The 17,036-nt window shown below is 59.1% G+C and overlaps 1 protein-coding gene across 8 annotated transcripts; it reads left to right on the top strand.

Moving 5' to 3' along the window:
- The first annotated feature begins 370 nt into the window (after window positions 1–370).
- On the top strand, window positions 371–14,790 carry GTF2F1 (general transcription factor IIF subunit 1). Of its 8 annotated transcripts, none has more exons than XM_043506311.1 (14): window positions 371–406; window positions 1,604–1,806; window positions 2,183–2,229; window positions 2,987–3,059; window positions 3,670–3,863; window positions 4,260–4,430; window positions 5,085–5,263; window positions 5,734–5,881; window positions 6,134–6,198; window positions 6,837–6,956; window positions 7,679–7,752; window positions 13,295–13,433; window positions 13,724–13,850; window positions 14,137–14,790. In XM_043506311.1, the coding sequence occupies exons 1-14, from the start codon at window positions 400–402 to the stop codon at window positions 14,339–14,341; spliced, it is 1,752 nt and encodes a 583-aa protein (XP_043362246.1). In that variant the 5' UTR covers window positions 371–399; the 3' UTR covers window positions 14,342–14,790. The 8 variants fall into 8 exon arrangements, with proteins under 8 accessions (XP_043362246.1, XP_038234090.1, XP_043362241.1 ...); XM_038378162.2 differs by having other exon boundaries at window positions 5,728–5,881; XM_043506306.1 differs by lacking the exons at window positions 13,295–13,433; window positions 13,724–13,850; window positions 14,137–14,790 and adding an exon at window positions 8,122–11,074 and having other exon boundaries at window positions 5,728–5,881; window positions 6,137–6,198.
- The last annotated feature ends 2,246 nt before the right edge of the window (window positions 14,791–17,036 follow it).

Below are 17,036 nucleotides of genomic sequence, written 5' to 3'. Positions count from 1 at the left end.
TGGCCAGGATCCAACGTAAGAGCAGCTGCATTACCCCCCATCCCGCCCCGGGGCGAGGGGCCCGTTCCCCCCACCACAGCCCCCCCCCCGGGGCGAGGGGCCCGTTCCCCCCACCACAGCCCCCCCCCGGGGCGAGGGGCCGGTACCCCCCACCACAGCCCCCCCCCGGGGCGAGGGGCCGGTACCCCCCCCCACAGCCCCCCCGGGGCGAGGGGCCCGTTCCCCCCGCCAGGCTCCATCCCCCTCGCAGCCCATGCGGTGGTAGCTGCCTCGCCCCGCCCCGCCGTGGGGGTAACCACGCCCCTTTTCCATGAGGGGGCGGGGCACGGCCCTGCAGGTTCCCATGGCAACCATCAAGGCCGGCCTACTTCTGGTGCGAGGAGGCTCCGGCTTCCGGTCATGCGCGGTGAGCGGCGCACGCGCAGGCAGCCGCTCCGTCATTGGCGTGGGGGGGGCGCTTAGCGCGGAGCAGCGGGACCGGCGGAGAGCGGGCGAGCCGGGGGAGGGGTAAGGGTCACTGAGGGGGGCTGGGGACGGGGGCTGAGGTAAGGGTCACTGGGGTGGGGGAGGGGTAAGGGTCAGAGGGGGCTGAGGTAAGGGTCACTGGGTGGGGGAGGGGTAAGGGTCAGAGGGGGAGGGGGCTGAGGTAAGGGTCACTGGGGTGGGGGAGGGGTAAGGGTCAGAGGGGGAGGGGGCTGAGGTAAGGGTCACTGGGGTGGGGGAGGGGTAAGGGTCAGGGGGAGGGGCCTGAGGTAAGGGTCACTGGGTGGGGGAGGGGTAAGGGTCAGAGGGGGAGGGGGCTGAGGTAAGGGTCACTGGGTGGGGGAGGGGTAAGGGTCAGAGGGGGTGGGGGAGGGGGCTGGGGTAAGGGTCAGAGGGGGAGGGGGCTGAGGTAAGGGTCACTGGGGTAAGGGTCAGGGGGAGGGGGCTGAGGTAAGGGTCACTGGGTGGGGGAGGGGTAAGGGTCAGAGGGGGAGGGGGCTGAGGTAAGGGTCACTGGGTGGGGGAGGGGTAAGGGTCAGAGGGGGTGGGGGAGGGGGCTGGGGTAAGGGTCAGAGGGGGAGGGGGCTGAGGTAAGGGTCACTGGGGTGGGGGAGGGGTAAGGGTCAGAGGGGGAGGGGGCTGAGGTAAGGGTCACTGGGTGGGGGAGGGGTAAGGGTCAGAGGGGGAGGGGGCTGAGGTAAGGGTCACTGGGTGGGGGAGGGGTAAGGGTCAGAGGGGGTGGGGGAGGGGGCTGGGGTAAGGGTCAGAGGGGGAGGGGGCTGAGGTAAGGGTCACTGAGATTAGGGGCTTGGAGAGGATGGTTAGCACTGGGAGGGGCTCTGAGTGGAGCGTGAGGTCTGGGGCAGGGCTTGGAAGGAAGCACCGTGGGGGAGGGCCAGGCCGGGCTGGGCCGACTCGCCCGTGGAACTGGGCACACAAGAAACTGGTTCAATAGTGTGTCTTCAGTTTATACCTTTGTCCAATATCATTCCCAGCACTGACCAGCAGACCCCACTCTGCTCCCAGCGCTGAGAACAGGACCCAGGAGTCCTGGCTCCCAGTTCCCTGCTCTAGCATGGCTTCTCCAGCTGAATTTCTGACCATCTGTTCTTATCCCCAGACTTCCCCGTGTGTGTTGGCTTCTCCTTGCCTCTGTCCCTTTTAGGATTTTGGATTCTCCTGGCTCCCCTTCCCAGCCCCTCAAAGGTAGTCCTGCCAGTGCTTGCTCTGCTAAGAAGCCCTGACTTTTTGTTTCTCTCTTGGATCCTTTCCTGGAAGCCCAGGTGGACACGCAGCCCTATCTCTGCCAAAATGACCTCCCTGGTAAGTTCTCAGTTTCCTAAACTTGGAGCCATCATAGGTTTGGGAAATACGCCCTGTCTGCTTGGCCTAGACTGATACACCAATCAAGTTTGGTATCCAGTCTCCAAGTGACCTGTCCTGAGTGCTTCAGAAGAAGCTGCTAACCCCTCATCGCCTGCCAACTCCCCTCTTATGTGAAAATCCCTTCCTGACCCCAGCTAATGCCCTGAAGCAAGAGGACAGAGAACCCTTGTTAATTTTTCCCCAGCTAGCCTCGTTGCTATTCTTATAGCCATCTCCTGTGTCACCCGCTGTGATCTGGGAGGGGGGCTCCCTAACTAGCCCTTGGCTAACGCACACCTCTGAAATGAAACCTCAATCTTTGTTCTCTCCCCAGGGCACGAGTAGCCAGTCGGTTACAGAGTATGTGGTGCGAGTACCCAAGTGAGTCCCCTCTGATTTCCCAGCCCTCTCTGCTTACGTGGCACCTTGCTGAAAGCTTATCTCCCTGGGGAAAACAGAAAGCCACAGTTTAAGATGCCAGAGTTGAGGAGAGCGGAGATGGGGGAGTCCCTTGCGTTGCTAGGTCAAATCAAGCTCCGGTCACTGTTCTCTGGCAATGGATGAACCAAGTTGTAGGTGTCAGCCTCTCTCCCTGGCTGTCCAGCCTCTGTTTTGTTTGATCTAAACAGCAGGCTTATTGCTGAGCCTGAGGCCACGTATGTTTGGCGTATTGCAGTAACTCCCCAACTGAGATCAGGGCCCTTTGTCCCAGACCTTCCCGGCGACTGCCCTGAAGAGCTTGCATGCAGTTTAAATAGACAAAAGGGTGGGGAAGAGAAACTGAGGCATGGAGCGGGAATGTGGTTTGCCCACAGTCACCGAGTAGGGCAGGGCTGGGAATAGAGCCACGCTGCCTGTTATATCATATAAACTACTGGCTCCTACTGGACCCTGTGGTGGGTTCAGCACAGAGATGGGGGTCTGAATGGGACCTGGGGACCAAATGCCCCAGGGAGGGGGGCTGGGCAGGGCTGAGGCATTCTGGCAGCAGGGGTTGGGTAGCTCTGGTGCCTGGGTGCGATTCGCTGCGTGGCTAGCAAGCGCTCAGCATAGCGCCAGCCTCGCAGCGGGGGGACAGCTCTCACTCCTCAAGCTGGAGCCACTGGCCGCTCAGGTTTCTGCCCTCCTCTTGCTGCAGAAACACACCCAAGAAGTACAACATCATGGCCTTCAACGCCGCTGACAAGGTCAACTTCACCACTTGGCACCAGGTAGGGTGCTGCCATAGCTGCGCCCCCAGCCCCACATGGCAAGGGCAGCCTGCCTGCTGCTTGGAGGCACTTCCAGGTGCCAGAGCTCCCTCTGCACTGATGGCCTGGCCACTCGAGCGGAGTGCTGGACTCTGTGACTGCATCTGGCACCGGGCCTGCCAGCAAGGCTAGAAATACTGGGCCCAGCATCCCCCATGATGCACTGGACCACAGGGCAGCCTCTTGCTCCCCTCCCACCCATGCTGGGGAATACATCAGGGTCCATCTGGCCCCACCCCCTGCACCGATCGATTCCTGATACTGCAGACAGCAGCGAGCCCTCTCTCGGTGCCCAGGGTGCAGGGCTGTTCTCTGGGCCTGGCGAGGGATCCCAAGAAGTGGCTCGGTTTCAGCCCTGAAGCCCGGTGTTCACTCTGGCTCTTAGTGTGTGGAGTTGTGGGCAGCCTGGGACGGGTCACTGCATGGCCATCGCTAGCTTGGCGCTGCAGGGAGCTGAGCCGGGGTACTGCCATGCAGCGCTGGGGGACTGGACGCACGAGGTGATCGAGCAGGGGGGCTTTTCCCTCCCCAGGGCCGGGGAGGTGACATTCTCCTTTGCTCTCTCCCCTAGGCGAAAATGGAGCGAGATCTCAGCAACAAGAAGATCTACCAGGAAGAGGAGATGCCAGAGTCAGGGGCTGGTAGCGAGTTCAACCGCAAGCTGCGCGAGGAGGCGCGCCGCAAGAAGTACGGCATTGTCCTCCGGGAGTTCAAGCCTGAGGACCAGCCCTGGATCCTCAAGGTCAATGGCAAAGCTGGGCGCAAGTGAGTGGGGGTCCCAGGGGCTGAACCGTGAGTGCTGGGTCCAAAAACACAAGCTCCTCCAGTCTGCGCTCCAAGCCCCAGCAGTTTTGGCCAGCAGCCTCCTTTGGAGAGGGAGAGTTAGTGGCACTAACGCCATACCACGGGGCAGAGGAAGAACCCAGGAATCCTAGGTCACTGTGTCCTTGCTCTGGCCACTAGACATCACTCCCTCTGAGCCAGGAGTGAAGCCTAGGAGTCCTGCCTCCCCAGGCCCCTTGATTTAACTACTAGTTTCTGCTCCTTTCCCAGAGCCTGCAATATAACTCAGGGTCCTGGCTTCCAGCCCCACCCACTGGGCCATTCAGCCAGATCCCAGGTGCCCCCCTGAATCCAGCTCTCCCTTTCCCTCTTGCCCAGGTTCAAAGGGGTGAAGAAGGGCGGCGTGACCGAGAACGCCTCCTATTACATCTTCACGCAGTGCCCTGACGGCGCCTTTGAGGCCTTCCCGGTCAGCAACTGGTACAACTTCACCCCCGTGGCCAAGCATCGCACCCTGACGGCCGAGGAGGCTGAGGAGGAGTGGGAGCGGTGAGTGAGGGCATGGGCTGCCCCTGCCCTGCTGTCACCAGGAGTCCTGGCACTCAGTGCTCTAACCTGCAAGACCCTCTTCCCCCCGGCCCCCACGCACAAGGGGAATAGAACCCAGGAGTCCTGGCTGCCAGCTCCCCTGCTCTACCCGCTAGACCCAAACCGAGATTGTTCCAGGGGTTGGCTGACACAGGAAGGGCTGTGCTCCTGGCAGCTTGGAGCTGGAGGATGGGCTGGGGGTGCAATGTCTGGGTATGGCCTGTGCTGCATCTGGGACTCTTTGCGGCCTGCACGGCGTCCAGGGTGAGGAGTCCACCCTGCATTGCCAGGAGGTTGGTTTGGTGACTGGTGCAGGCCCAGCTGCTGCTAGAGGCCTCCTCTGGTCCTCTCCCTGGCTGCTTCCACCAGGGGCAGGCGTGGAGCTCAGCACCGGCCTCTCTGGGTCTGGAACCCCCCTTCCAGCCTGGTACAGGGAGCCCTGTTCCTTTCCCTGTGGATCATATAGGCTTTGGGGATCCCTTTTGCAATCCCAACAACAGCCTCATAGGGCTGGGTTTCACTCCATCATGGCAGACCCCTCTCCCCTGTGGTGGGGTCAGGCAGTGGAGGGGGTCCCACCTCCAGTGTTCTCATCCCCTGCCCTCTCCCTCCCAGGCGGAACAAGGTGCTGAACCACTTTACCATCATGCAGCAGCGGCGGCTGAAGGACCAGGATGACGAGGAGGAGGAGAAGGAGAAGAAGACTAAGAAGAAGAGCAGCGAGCTGAAGATCCACGACTTGGAGGACGACCTGGAGATGAGCTCAGACGAGAGCGAGCTGAGTGACGGCGATGGTGAGGGGCCCCTGGAGGCTGAGCCGGCCCTGCTGCCCTGGGACCACCAGCACCTCTTTCTGCTGCCCTGAGGTCACTGAGACAGCCCTAGCTTGGGCCTTCCCCAGCAGGGGGCAGCACTGGGCTGGTCACAGGCGTAGAGCAGTGACCCCTTTCTCACTTACTGCCTGGGAGACGTAGCCGGGTGTCCTGGCTAACAGATGAGCTGGCTACTGCCTAGGCCCTGTGTCATGAACCCCGTAGCTTGGGGCCCAGGCTGACCCTTGTGCCTTCGAAGCGTGGTGCTACCCCTCTGAGAGCCTGCAGCCTGTCGGGAGTCCCCATATAGAACCTTCGGGTCCTGGTTCTCAGCCCCTCCTTCTAACCCCACTCCCCCTCTCTCACTGGGCCCGTGGCTGTCACCTCCACACCAGCTCTTGCCATGACCTTGCCACTGAGTCAGCCGCGGGCTGTTTCCCATAAAGCTACAGGGGAGAAGGCAGCCAAGCCCCAGAAGAAAACCCCACTGACCAAGAAGAAGAAGAAGAAGAAGAAGGGCTCAGATGATGAGGCCTTCGAGGACAGTGACGACGGAGACTTCGAGGGGCAAGAAGTAGATTACATGTCAGACGGATCCAGGTAAGGGTGGGGCTTTAGGGGCAGGGCCTGCTCCACCCCCTCCCCACTGGAACGGGGTGCCTGGCTCAGCTGCACTCGGCTCCTTACCTGGCACTGCCTGTGCCCATTAAGCAGCTTGTTATGTTCCCCACCTGTCTTGGGAACGTAGAGCTCTGCTGTACCCTGCACAGCTAGTCTAGGCAGAAGCAGGTTCCCTCCCCCACCCCTTCTGTGCCAGGCTGTGTCCATTCAAATCCTTCCCGTGTCTTGCAGCAGTTCGCAGGAGGAGGCAACGGTGGGGAAGCCCAAGGTGACGAAGGAAGAGGATGGTCCCAAAGGTACGTGGCAGATATGGGGCCCCGGTTGGTACCACTGAGACCTGGCGGGGGCAGCACCCTTTGGACCTCAGCGGGCTCCTTGGTGCCATCGCGACTGGTTGGAAATTCTCCGTCAAGGCTGCTTTACGGTGGAGAATTGGGTGTTGGACAATGTTCCTCAAAAAGTGTTTTGTTTTCCACCCAAAAATCCAGTTGCTTTAATAGAAAACCAGCAAGTGAAATAGCTGGTTTCGGCTGTGCTGCCCCAGTGCTTTGTGGGACATGGGGCCTTTGGCCCCCCCTTCCCACCCCCATAACCTCAGCAGCACCTTGCTCCTGAACTGGCTTGGGGGGGCATTGTTGGCAGGCCTAGGCAGCGCTGAGCTGTTCAGCACTTGCGCCCTTGCGGGACGGCCTGCAGGGTGAGAAGAGGGCTGCGCGGCCCTGGGCTGGGAACGCCCAGCACGAGGGCTCAGTCAGCCAGGCAGTGGGGAGCTCACTGCTCTGTAGGCATCGAATCCAGGAGGCCCTTTCTCTTGGACGTTACTGTGGCTCATAGGCAGTGGGCTACTGTCCCGTGGGCTGGCCGCAAGCCGGGCTCCACCGCTGCAAAACGGCTCCTTCCTGCCCCCTGAGCCGGCTGTCGGTTGGCTGCCCAGGGATCGACGAGGCGAGTGAGAGCAGCGAGGAGAGCGAGGAGGAGAAGCCTGCTGAGGAGAAGGAGGAGGAGGAAGAGGAGAAGAAGGCCCCCACCCCTCAGGAGAAGAAGAAAAAAAAGGGTGAGTGTTTCAGGGAGGGGAGGGCGCTGTGTCACGGGGGCCCAAGGGTGGCAGTCTCTGCCTCTGGGTCATCAAATGGGCACTGAGCTACACAGGGTCTCAGTGGAGAGTGAGGTCTAGGGGACAGAGCTGGGGCGGGAACTCGGACTCTTGGGTTCTTTCCCTAACTGCCACTCGCTCACTCAAGCCCCTTGGTCACTTTCCCTCCCCTCAGGCAGGGCTGGTGCTGAGTCCCCATGGGGGTGTCTGGGGGACGAGCTATGAAATCACTTTGAGATCCTCAGGGAGGTGCTACAGAAACCCCTCCTCGTTAACCCTTGGAGCGCTGGTATCTACCAATTGGCCTCCTCCAAAGGGAGCTGCAGAGGGGACAGGACTCCTCCCTGTGCTGCCCCACATCCCACCCCTCAGTTGATGCTGTGTCAGCTGGCCCGGGGAGGGGGGGGGGGGAGTTCCCCTCACTGGGGGGGTGTGTTGTGGCTGGAACTCCTCACCCATTTCACAGCCAAGGCTTCTGGTTCAGGTCTCTGACTGGCCTAGAAATAAGCTTCCTCTGGACTGAGTATGCTGAGCAAAGAGCCCTGGGGTGGCTAGAGCCAGGGGTCATGGGAGGTCGTAGAGAGAGAGAGCTCTGACCCCGAGCACCCCAGAGGGGCTGGAGATTGACAGGTGATTCAGAGGGGAGGGACTTGCTCAGACAGTGCCCGTACCATGTGTTCCAGACAGCAGTGATGAGTCGGAGACGTCAGAGGAGAGCGACATCGACAGCGAAGCGTCCTCGGCACTCTTCATGGCGGTAACCCCGACCCGCGTCCTTTGGGGGCGGGGCTGGCTGGGTTGCCTGCTTGGGGGCTCTGGATGCTCGGGGCCTTGGGAGGATCCCAAACCTTAGCTCTTCTTTGACCAATGTCCCCATGGGTGCTCTGCGTTAGGTGTGTGCATCCCTGTGCCTAGGATCACAGGGTTTTGGTAGCAGCGCCGTTTGGGCCACACTTGTGCTCCCCCGCCTTGCGCCCTGTGTGGCAGCTGTGTAGCTCTGTGCGGCCCAGCTGCCCTTGGCCTGAGCACTCCTAGCGAGTCTTCAAGGGCCTCGGTTCTTGTTTCGTAACGTTACAATTTTAGTCAGTTTCCATTTTCCCCCCTTTCCTTGTCATTACCCCTGTAGGTTGATTCCAATCAGGGGGTTATGCCTGGATCCCCCGGATTCAAACAGTGCCTCTCCTGCCAGGAGGCCGTCCCCGTCAGCGACGGGCACCCCTATTGCCTCCGGTGCTTGGGAGAGGCACATGTGCCCCAAAAGTGCATGCATTGCCTTAACCTTAAGGCTCGCAGTTGGAAAGCATGTGACCTGAAGCTAAAACCCCAAATGAAGGAGAGCTCGCTGCGGCCAGCCTCAGACCCTGGTCCTGGGACCCGCCCTGGACAACAGTCACCGTCAGCACCAGCTGCGCCGTACTCCCTGCGGGCTACAAAGAGGAAATCAACAGGTTCCTCGCAAAAAGACACTAAAAAGCAAGCCTCGTGTTCGCCCACCAAGGAGCCATGGAAAAGAAAGAGGTCCCCAGCAAGATTAGTAGCTTTGGCCCCCACAGGTATAATACTGAGCACCTATGACGCCCCTGGGACCTCTGGTATCATCAGCGCTGGTAAGTCCAAGGACGCCAAGAGGGCAAGACTGGACACGACTGCGCCGTCAGATGACAGAGGCAAGGAAAAACCCAAAGCCTCAAAGATGGAACCGACCAACCTCATGGCACCGGGCACTTTGGCGCTGCCTGCTGGGCATTCAGTGGAACATAGAGCAAGCTTGGCGCTGACAAGACAGTCAGCACCGGCACCGACACAACTGCCTCCCACGGTACCGAAGACGCCACAGGAGTTTAGATTTCCAAAAGACGGATTAATCTCTGAGACGCCAGAGTCTCCACCGCTCCATACTGGGATGGCTGCAGTACACACCAAACCACCGGAGGAGTACGCGGTACCCACCCGTTCACCGTCACCATCTAGGACTGCCCCTCCCTGCTCCAGTGGAGATGAGGAGGAAAATGATGCTTATTCTGTGCCTTCACGCAGGGGCCCTTCGCGTTGGGGTGCTGCACGACTTGACTCTTCTGCCCACCGTAGGTACCAGGAGCCCAGAGGTGACCCACCACCCTGGCATGGACACCCATGGATGCCCCCCTTCATGCCTGTGTCCCAACAATGGCCTTGTTGGGATCCATGGGCTACTTACAGGCAACAGTTTTCCAGGCCATCCAATACCCAGAGGGAGAAACTGAGGCACTCCCCGTCGTCTTCAGTATCCAGACCTCCTGAGCCTGAAGAAGAATCTGTTAAGGAGCAGGAGGAAAGGCTCAAGCAGGAAGCTACGCCTGCACCCAATATACCGTCGTCCTCAGCAGCCAAAGCAGTTGTGCCTCCCCCGCCATTGTTGGCTGACGATTTCCGACAGCATCAGGAGCTATTCAGACGGATTGCAGATTCTCTCCACATCCCATTAGAGGAACCAAGAGAGTCACGATGCATGTTTCTGGATATACTGCCCACATCAACCAAGATTGGGTTGCCTATACTTAAGGCCCTCTTAGACCTAGCTAAAGTGGTCTGGCAAACTCCAGCCACGATCCCTCCCACCTGTAAGAGGGCTGAGAAGAACTATTTTGTCCCCTCAAAGGACATGGAGTTTTTATCTTCGCTGCCCACACCGAATTCAATGGTGGTCTTGGCAGTGAACGAAAGGGAGAGACTACGTCTGACCAACCCGTATGACAAAGATTGGAAGAAACTAGATTTGCTGGGCCGTAAAGCATACTCCTCGGCAGCTCTTCAATTCTGAATTGCCAATTATGAGGCGTTCATGTCACGGTATAATCATACGAACTATTCAAAACTGAACAAATTTACTCAATATATCCCAGAGGACAAAAGAGAACAATTCCAGGCAATTGTGACAGAGGGACAGCTGCTGGCAAGGACAGCATTGCAAACATCCCTAGATGCGGCAGACACAGCTGCTCGCTCTATAGCAACAGCAGCGGTCATGAGGCGAGCATCGTGGCTACGTCTTTTGGGACTCCCGAAGTACATACAAGCAACAGTGGAGGATTTTCCCTTTGAAGGCTCCAACTTATTTGCCGACAAGACTGATGACTATTTCCACTCCATCCAGGATGCAAGAGAGACATTGAGAGCATTACACGTCTCCACACCTGTACCAAGAAGGCAGCAGAATAGATACCACGCTAGCTCGAGATCTCGAACCTCTGCAGTTCCCCCATCTCAACAACACTACGACCCGGAAATGACTGATACCTCCCAAATGTAACCGCCCTCCACATGGTCAAGTGCATCTCACCAACCCACTTCACAACAGGCGTTCTGAAAATGGGATCGAGGCTCCGAGATGCCTCCTCCGGATCCGTGTGCTGTGACCACCAGAAAACATCCATCAGTTTGGCGACCGCCTGACCCCGTTCTACCCAGTGTCACCTTGGACAAGTGGGTGTTGGAAATGGTCAACAACGGATACTTGATGCAATTTTTCTCCCTCCCTCCATCCTACCCATCTCCCTCTCCTCCCACCCCACCCCCTGGCACCTTCTGCAAGAAGAAATAATCCACTCGGGGGCTGTAGAGCCAGTTCTGATCCAACACCACGGGAGGGGCTTTTATTCCAACTATTCCCTCATCCCAAAAAAGAGCAGCGGGTGGAGACCCAGTCTAGAAATGAGAACACTCAACAAGTTAGTTCGTTCAACAACAATGATTCAGCATGGTCTCGTTAGCAACAATAATCCCAACACTGGACCAGGGGGTTTGCTCTCGGCCCTTAACCTCCAAGATGCATGTTTTCATATTACCATACACCATCTCCCAGAAATTCCTCAGATTTGTTCTGGGCTTGGATCCCAGCCAGTACAAAGTACTTCCCTTTGGCCTCTGGCACCCAGGGAAGCTCCTTGCGGTGTGGTGCACCTCCGCCAACAGGCAATTATGATATTCCCATCTCGTCTAATTGCCTTCTCAAAGCCCCCCCTTGAGACGACGCAGTCCTGGCTACACAGAGAATTATGGACCTTTTCTCACAACTAGGCCTTCAAATAAACACTCAAAAATCAACACTGACATCTACCACATCTGGGGTTCATTGGGCCCTACCCTGCCGCAATGGAGGCCAAAGCCTCCTGACCAACACATAGGCTTGCCACCCTTGGCAATTTGATCTCCACGGTACCAAATCAGTTCACAGGTATCAGCCAGAACATGTAGACAAATACCAGGGCACATGGCAGTGCCCACATGTGTTGGAAAACATGCCAGGCCACGCAGGTGTGGCTCCAGACAATATATGTTCCGCACAGGCACAATTTAAACATCTCTCTCAAAGCCAATCTTACCCGTGTGAATGGAAAAGATTCCAGACCTGGTGTGATTAAAAAGCACGTTTCAGCTATAACCTCTCCCTTGTCACTGGTACTGGACTGCAACTTGGAACTAAAAAGGCCAGGGCTGTCCCCGAGTTCAATCAGAATGCATCTTGCAGCCATCCCGACCTTCTGCCGCAAGGTCGCTGGCCCCTCAGTGTTCACCCACCCTGTAACAAGACGGTTTCTCAGAGGAATTTGAAATCTCTACCTTGAAGTAAGAGATCCCGCTGTACCTTGGGACCTTAACCTAGTCATGCGATGCCTGACTGGACACGCCTTGGAGCCCTTGATGACCTACCTGCTCATTCATAGACTGTCTTCATTGACAGATGTTTCTCATTACCCCATCCCAATATAATCTTCAACGATAGTTTCATTGAGACCTCATCCAAAGTTACTTCCTAAAATACCTTCCTCATTGCCCCTGAATCAGCCAGTTCGCCGGCCATCGTTGTTCTTAAACCGCATAGAACTAAATGTTCCACACGCTAGATGGGTGCTTGCCTCTGACCTCGAAAGGACTAACCCTTTCACAAAGATCAGAGATCAGCCATATCTAAACAAAGACTTTCAAAACAGATTTCTGACTGCATTCACCTTTGCTATTGTCAACCCGATTTGCTCCTGAAGGCACTCCACACGATCGATTTCCACCTCTCTAGTTTTCCCGACCCATGAACCAATCATGGATGTTGGTAAAGCAGCGACCTGGGCATCGGCACGCACGTTCCCAGAGCATTACGCCATTGTGCAAGTCTCGACAGCAGATGCTCACTAGGATTGTCCGTGTGATTGTTGCTAACAAATCCAACTTCGAAGCCCTAGGCTTCCAGTGGGGGGCACTGTTCTCCTGTCACCTAAAGTGGAGCACCTACAGGGACACAACTCGCCCTGTGTGGTAACTGAGGTTCTTTGAGACGGGTGTCCCTGTGGGTGCTCCACTGCTTGCCCTCCTACCTCTGCTTCGGAGTTCAGCCATGGGCTCTGCGGTAGAGAAGGAACTGAGGGCGGTTGGACCGCACAGTGCTGCATAGCCACCGCACACAGCGTGAGATGGGGTAGCACCCGTGCAGCCCAAACGGGCGCTGCTATGGAAAATCTCCGATCCTAAGCGCAGGTACGTGGCACCCGTAGGGACATGCATCTCGGAGAATCCAGATTCCTGCACAGGGTGAGTAACCTTTTCTCCCCAGGCAGCCAGCCGAGAGCTAACTTCCCTTCTGGCTTGTGTACGCCAAGCTGGGGGTGTTCTTAGCCTGGCTTCTGGGGGGATGGGGATCCCCATCTTGCTGACCACCTCCCAGCTGGAGGACTCAGCAGAGAGCCCAAGGCCCCAGTTCCCCTTTGGCCCCAGAGGGGTTCCTTCCAGGCTGGGGATGCTGTGCTTTGCTCCTTGGTCATGTGGAGGGGCCCTCCATGTGGCAGCAGGACTGGTGGTTTGGCTCAGGCAGGGGGGGCCGGACTGGGGTTAGCTCCCAGTCTGGGAACCTGGAGGGGGAATCCCTTCCCAGGGAGCGGAGTGGGGCGCCGACCCCTCTAGCACTGCTGGGCAGACTGCCTTTTGGCTAAGACTCACCACTACAGCCTTGATCTCCCCTCCCTTTCCGGGATAAGGGGATGGTGCCCCACGGCCCTGTGGAGCCGATTCCACTCTGACTCCCTAGCCCTCCCCTCGGTTCTTACCCGGAGCCGGGAGTCATCTCCCCTTGCCTCTGTGCCGTCATGGAGATGACATGTCAAGTATGGAAGATGCTGGGGAAGGAGGGGTGCCCAAGTGGGTTGCGGGGGGTGCCTGGTTGTTCCTCTGCATAGCCCCCTGTGCCCTGGCTTGGCTCAGTGTGTGCGGTACACTAGGGGGCATCTTGGGACGATGCCCAATGCCGGCTCCTCTTCTCACCCGACACCTAGAAGAGGAAAACTCCACCCAAGAAGGAGAGGAAGGGGTCGGCCAGCAGCTCCCGGGGGGACAGCCGCCCAGGGACGCCCCCCGTGGACGCAGGCAACACATCCTCCACACTGCGCGCTGCAGCCAGCAAGCTGGAGCAAGGTAAGGGCTTGGGCGGGCTGGCCGCATCGGGCGCTGCTCGGGCATCAACCTCTGGGCGGGGGCTTCCAGGCCAGATGTTGGAACAGTCACAAACGCCAGCAGGGGGCAGCGTCCCTCTGCAGCTCACCCAGCCCTTACACCAGCTGTTGAAGGCAGGGAAGGAGGGGTCCCACGTGCAGGGGTCTGTGCGGCCTGGTTCCTGACCTCGTCGGCGGGGGGGCAGGGCGCCTGTTGGTGGGAATTGGGGACAGGGTCTGGGCAGGACACTGAGCTGCTTCGTCTTGGTGCAGGGAAGCGGCAGTCGGGATCCGGTGACCTCCCGGCGGCCAAGAGGCTGAAATTGGACTCGGGACCCCAGACAACCTCGGGCAAGTCCACTCCCCAGCCACAGTCGGGCAAGTCCACCCCCAGCAGCGGGTGAGTGACTGGGGGCGGGGCTTCTCAGCCTGTGGGATTGGGGCCTATTGGACGATCCCATGGGGGTGGGTGGGGCTGCTGCCAGGTGCTATGGTTGGCTGGTGTCACCAGATGGAAGAGCCAGCACGTGGGCTCTGACTGGCTAGTTTGGGGACAGAGCCAGCCCCTGCCCCATTGGGTGGTGCCTGCAGTTCTGCCTGTGGGCATCCTCTTCGGCGCCCAGAGCCTCCTGGGCTATGGCCCAGCCTTCGGCACCCCCTGCTCAGGCCCCATTCTGCCCCCGCAGAGATGTGCAGCTGACGGAAGAGGCCGTGCGCCGCTACCTGACCCGCAAGCCCATGACCACCAAGGACCTGCTGAAGAAGTTCCAGACCAAGAAGACGGGGCTGAGCAGCGAGCAGACGGTGAACGTGCTAGCCCAGATCCTCAAGCGCCTCAACCCCGAGCGCAAAATGATCAACGACAAGATGCACTTCTTCCTGAAGGAGTGAGAGGTGGGGCCTGGGTAGGCCACACCCCCATCCCCTTCCCCACTCAGGCCCAGAGGGCAACGGTCATCTTCCTTCCTGGGTTCAAAACCTTCCTGCTGTAAGGGCCTGGGCCCCCATGTCAGCTGTGGGGAGACCTGGCCCATGGGGTCCTGCTCCCCAAGGGACCTCAACCCATATCCCCCCACAGCCCAGATGTGGCCACTTCATGGTGAATAGGGACAAGGCGGGCTGGGGTAATGTCCCTGTTACCCCCCTGCCTGCCTCGTTTCCTGAGAGATCTCACTCAGGAGCAGTCCCTGGGGCCCCTACCTCCCTCAGGTGCTCCCTGAGCCCTGCCCCCAGGGAGTCTGCATGGTGCCCTCGAGAGGGTTGATTCTGTTTCTCCCAAGGTGGGACCAGTGGCTGTCCTGCCCCCTTGTTACAATAAACGGGTGTCTCTTCATTCCTCCGACCTGCATCAGGGATGGTTTATTGCTCGCTGAGGGCACGTGTTGCCAGATACTCCTGCATGGGGCAGGCCCCTGCTCTGAGAGGGGTTTACGCTCACCACCTGCCCCACAGCAGGGATGATTCCCTAGCGCTTGGAGTCCGGCCAGGGGCAGGGCCTCTGCTGCTCAGCCAGCCCTGGGGAGGAGCGGCAGGGTGCAGCCCTGTGTCCGTCTCCCCCACTGCCCCTGGAAGTGGCTGCTTTGCGGGATGCCTGAGATGCCGGGATTAATTCCCCAGCCATGTTGTGTGGTTCGGGCGAGCATTCCAGCGGCTCGCCGTCCCCCAGCTGGGGGATGCATGGGCACAGCACCGCCACCTTTTATGGTGAAGCCGAGCATGGAATCCAGGCCCGGGGTGACTTCATCCAACCTGGGCTGAGCCCTTGCCCTGGAGGGCCAGGCCCTGTGCATGCATCCCCCATGGGCTGCATGGGCCGGCTCTGCTGAGGAGCATCGTCCGCCAGCGCTGACTTCCTCCCGGGCTGACCCTAACCCTTGACCTGCGGTGCCCAGTCCCACCCAGAGGCAGCCATGTTTCTGAAACCCACAGCCCAGCTGCTCAAAGGACACCGGCTAGGTCACTTGCTCTCTCAGCCAGCAAGGGGGAACCAACTGCAGGAGCAGTTCCTGGCCACCCACCCCCAGGGAAGCCAGCTGAGATCCAGCCAACTTGTTTCACAAGTGAGTACAGCTTCTATTCACTCCTGAGCCATGCAGGACTCGAGTTGGTGACATCTGGGCAAAACAGCCTGAGCCAGCTGCTCCTCCACGTGGCCAGAACTGGACCTAATGGGGGTGGGGGGGGCATCTTCTTAAAGCCCCCCTCCCCCGGCCAAGCCACTCCCCCCAGGTGCAGAGTGCAGACTGTGGCCTGCCTGAGCTGTTTTTCCAGTGGATTAAGAGCTGAGCTGCTTTGGAAAAGTCTTGGAGCCACCGGACTTGATTTATCATCCCAAGAAAGAAAAATCCCCAGCCTTGCTCTGGCTGCTATTTATTATTTTTCCAATGCTCCTAAGGAAAACCTCCAGGCTTTGCCACAGGTGGGAGGCTATGGACACACAGTTCAGGCCAGCTGAGTCTGCGGGGGTGCTGGGTGACTTATTGCTGGGTGAGCTCTCACAGCCCAAGTCCCCGGCATGGGCCGCTTAGCTGTGTAACCCCAAGGGTTGCATCACTGGCCAGCAGCGGGCCCTGATTAGAGGCACCTGCCCTGGTTGATGAAGATGGAGTGGTGGGTTCTGGCTGCCAAAGGGGCAAAAGCCCCTTGAATCAGGGCCTGTTGAGGGACTGCAGCTCTAGCCCTAAAGCCAAACAGGCCACGATGGCGTCACGCCTGAGCTGGGAAAGGCCCCATGTCCCATTCCCTGCTCTCTGGAGCCAGCCACTCTCCCTGCCAAGGGGCTGGCTGGAGCCGCTGGCCTGATCCCCTTTCTTACCCTCTCTGCCCTGGGGCTGAATCAGAACCAGTGCTGGTGCCTGAACTGCCCCTCTAGTTTTGTTCGCAGTCCACCCACTTGCTCTGGGCGAAAGCAGAGTCTGTTCCACCAGGGGCTAGCAGGAGTCAGCTGGGCCGTGCCATCCTCAAAGCAGAGCCATGGTAAGGAGCATGGGCTTGGGCCGTGGGCACAGCCATCACACTGCACCTGGGGCGCGGGCAGTTAACAGAACCCTGCCTGGTTCCTGGCTTGCGGGTGGAGGGACCCTGAGCCCATGGGGCAGGGAGCACAGCTCTGAAAGCGGAGGCACTGTGGGGGTGGGGGGGAGCAGGTGCCTTGCCAGGAAGGCAGAGAAGCAAAGGGCAGGCAGGGCTGCAAGCCCTGAGTTAAGGTGATTGCCCAGCTGGTGCTGCAGGAAGGGAGCGACCAGCCAGCCCCAGTGGGCTTGGGCCTATGGGGAAGCCAGCTGCCCCCTTGATCCCCAGCCAGCAATGGGAGAATGGGGGGCACAGTGACTCCTGCCCCTTTTACCAGGGAATGGGGCCCTCCACTATAATGTCTGTGACAGGTCCTGGGTGGGGGGTTAGCGTGGGTGGGGCAGGGACTCCTGGGTTCTATCACCAGCTCTGAGAGGGGTGTGAAGTTGAGTGGTTACAGCAGCTGGGGGGCAGGGCTTGAAGTCAGGCTCTGCCATGAGGTGCTAAGTCCCATCTCCCTGTGGTGCCTCAGTTTCCCCACTCTGTCCAATGATGCTCCTGCCAGGAGGCTGCC

This window comes from Dermochelys coriacea, chromosome 20 (genome assembly GCF_009764565.3).
Source record: "Dermochelys coriacea isolate rDerCor1 chromosome 20, rDerCor1.pri.v4, whole genome shotgun sequence".
Taxonomy (NCBI): Eukaryota; Metazoa; Chordata; order Testudines; family Dermochelyidae; genus Dermochelys; species Dermochelys coriacea.
This window is presented reverse-complemented; position numbering and strand designations above follow the sequence as displayed.

Coding starts and splice junctions, on each gene's coding strand:
- GTF2F1 (XM_043506305.1), top strand. Junction 3,060..3,669: donor ACTTCACCACTTGGCACCAG/GTAGGGTGCTGC, acceptor TCTCTCCCCTAG/GCGAAAATGGAGCGAGATCT. Junction 7,753..8,121: donor CCTCGGCACTCTTCATGGCG/GTAACCCCGACC, acceptor TTACCCCTGTAG/GTTGATTCCAATCAGGGGGT.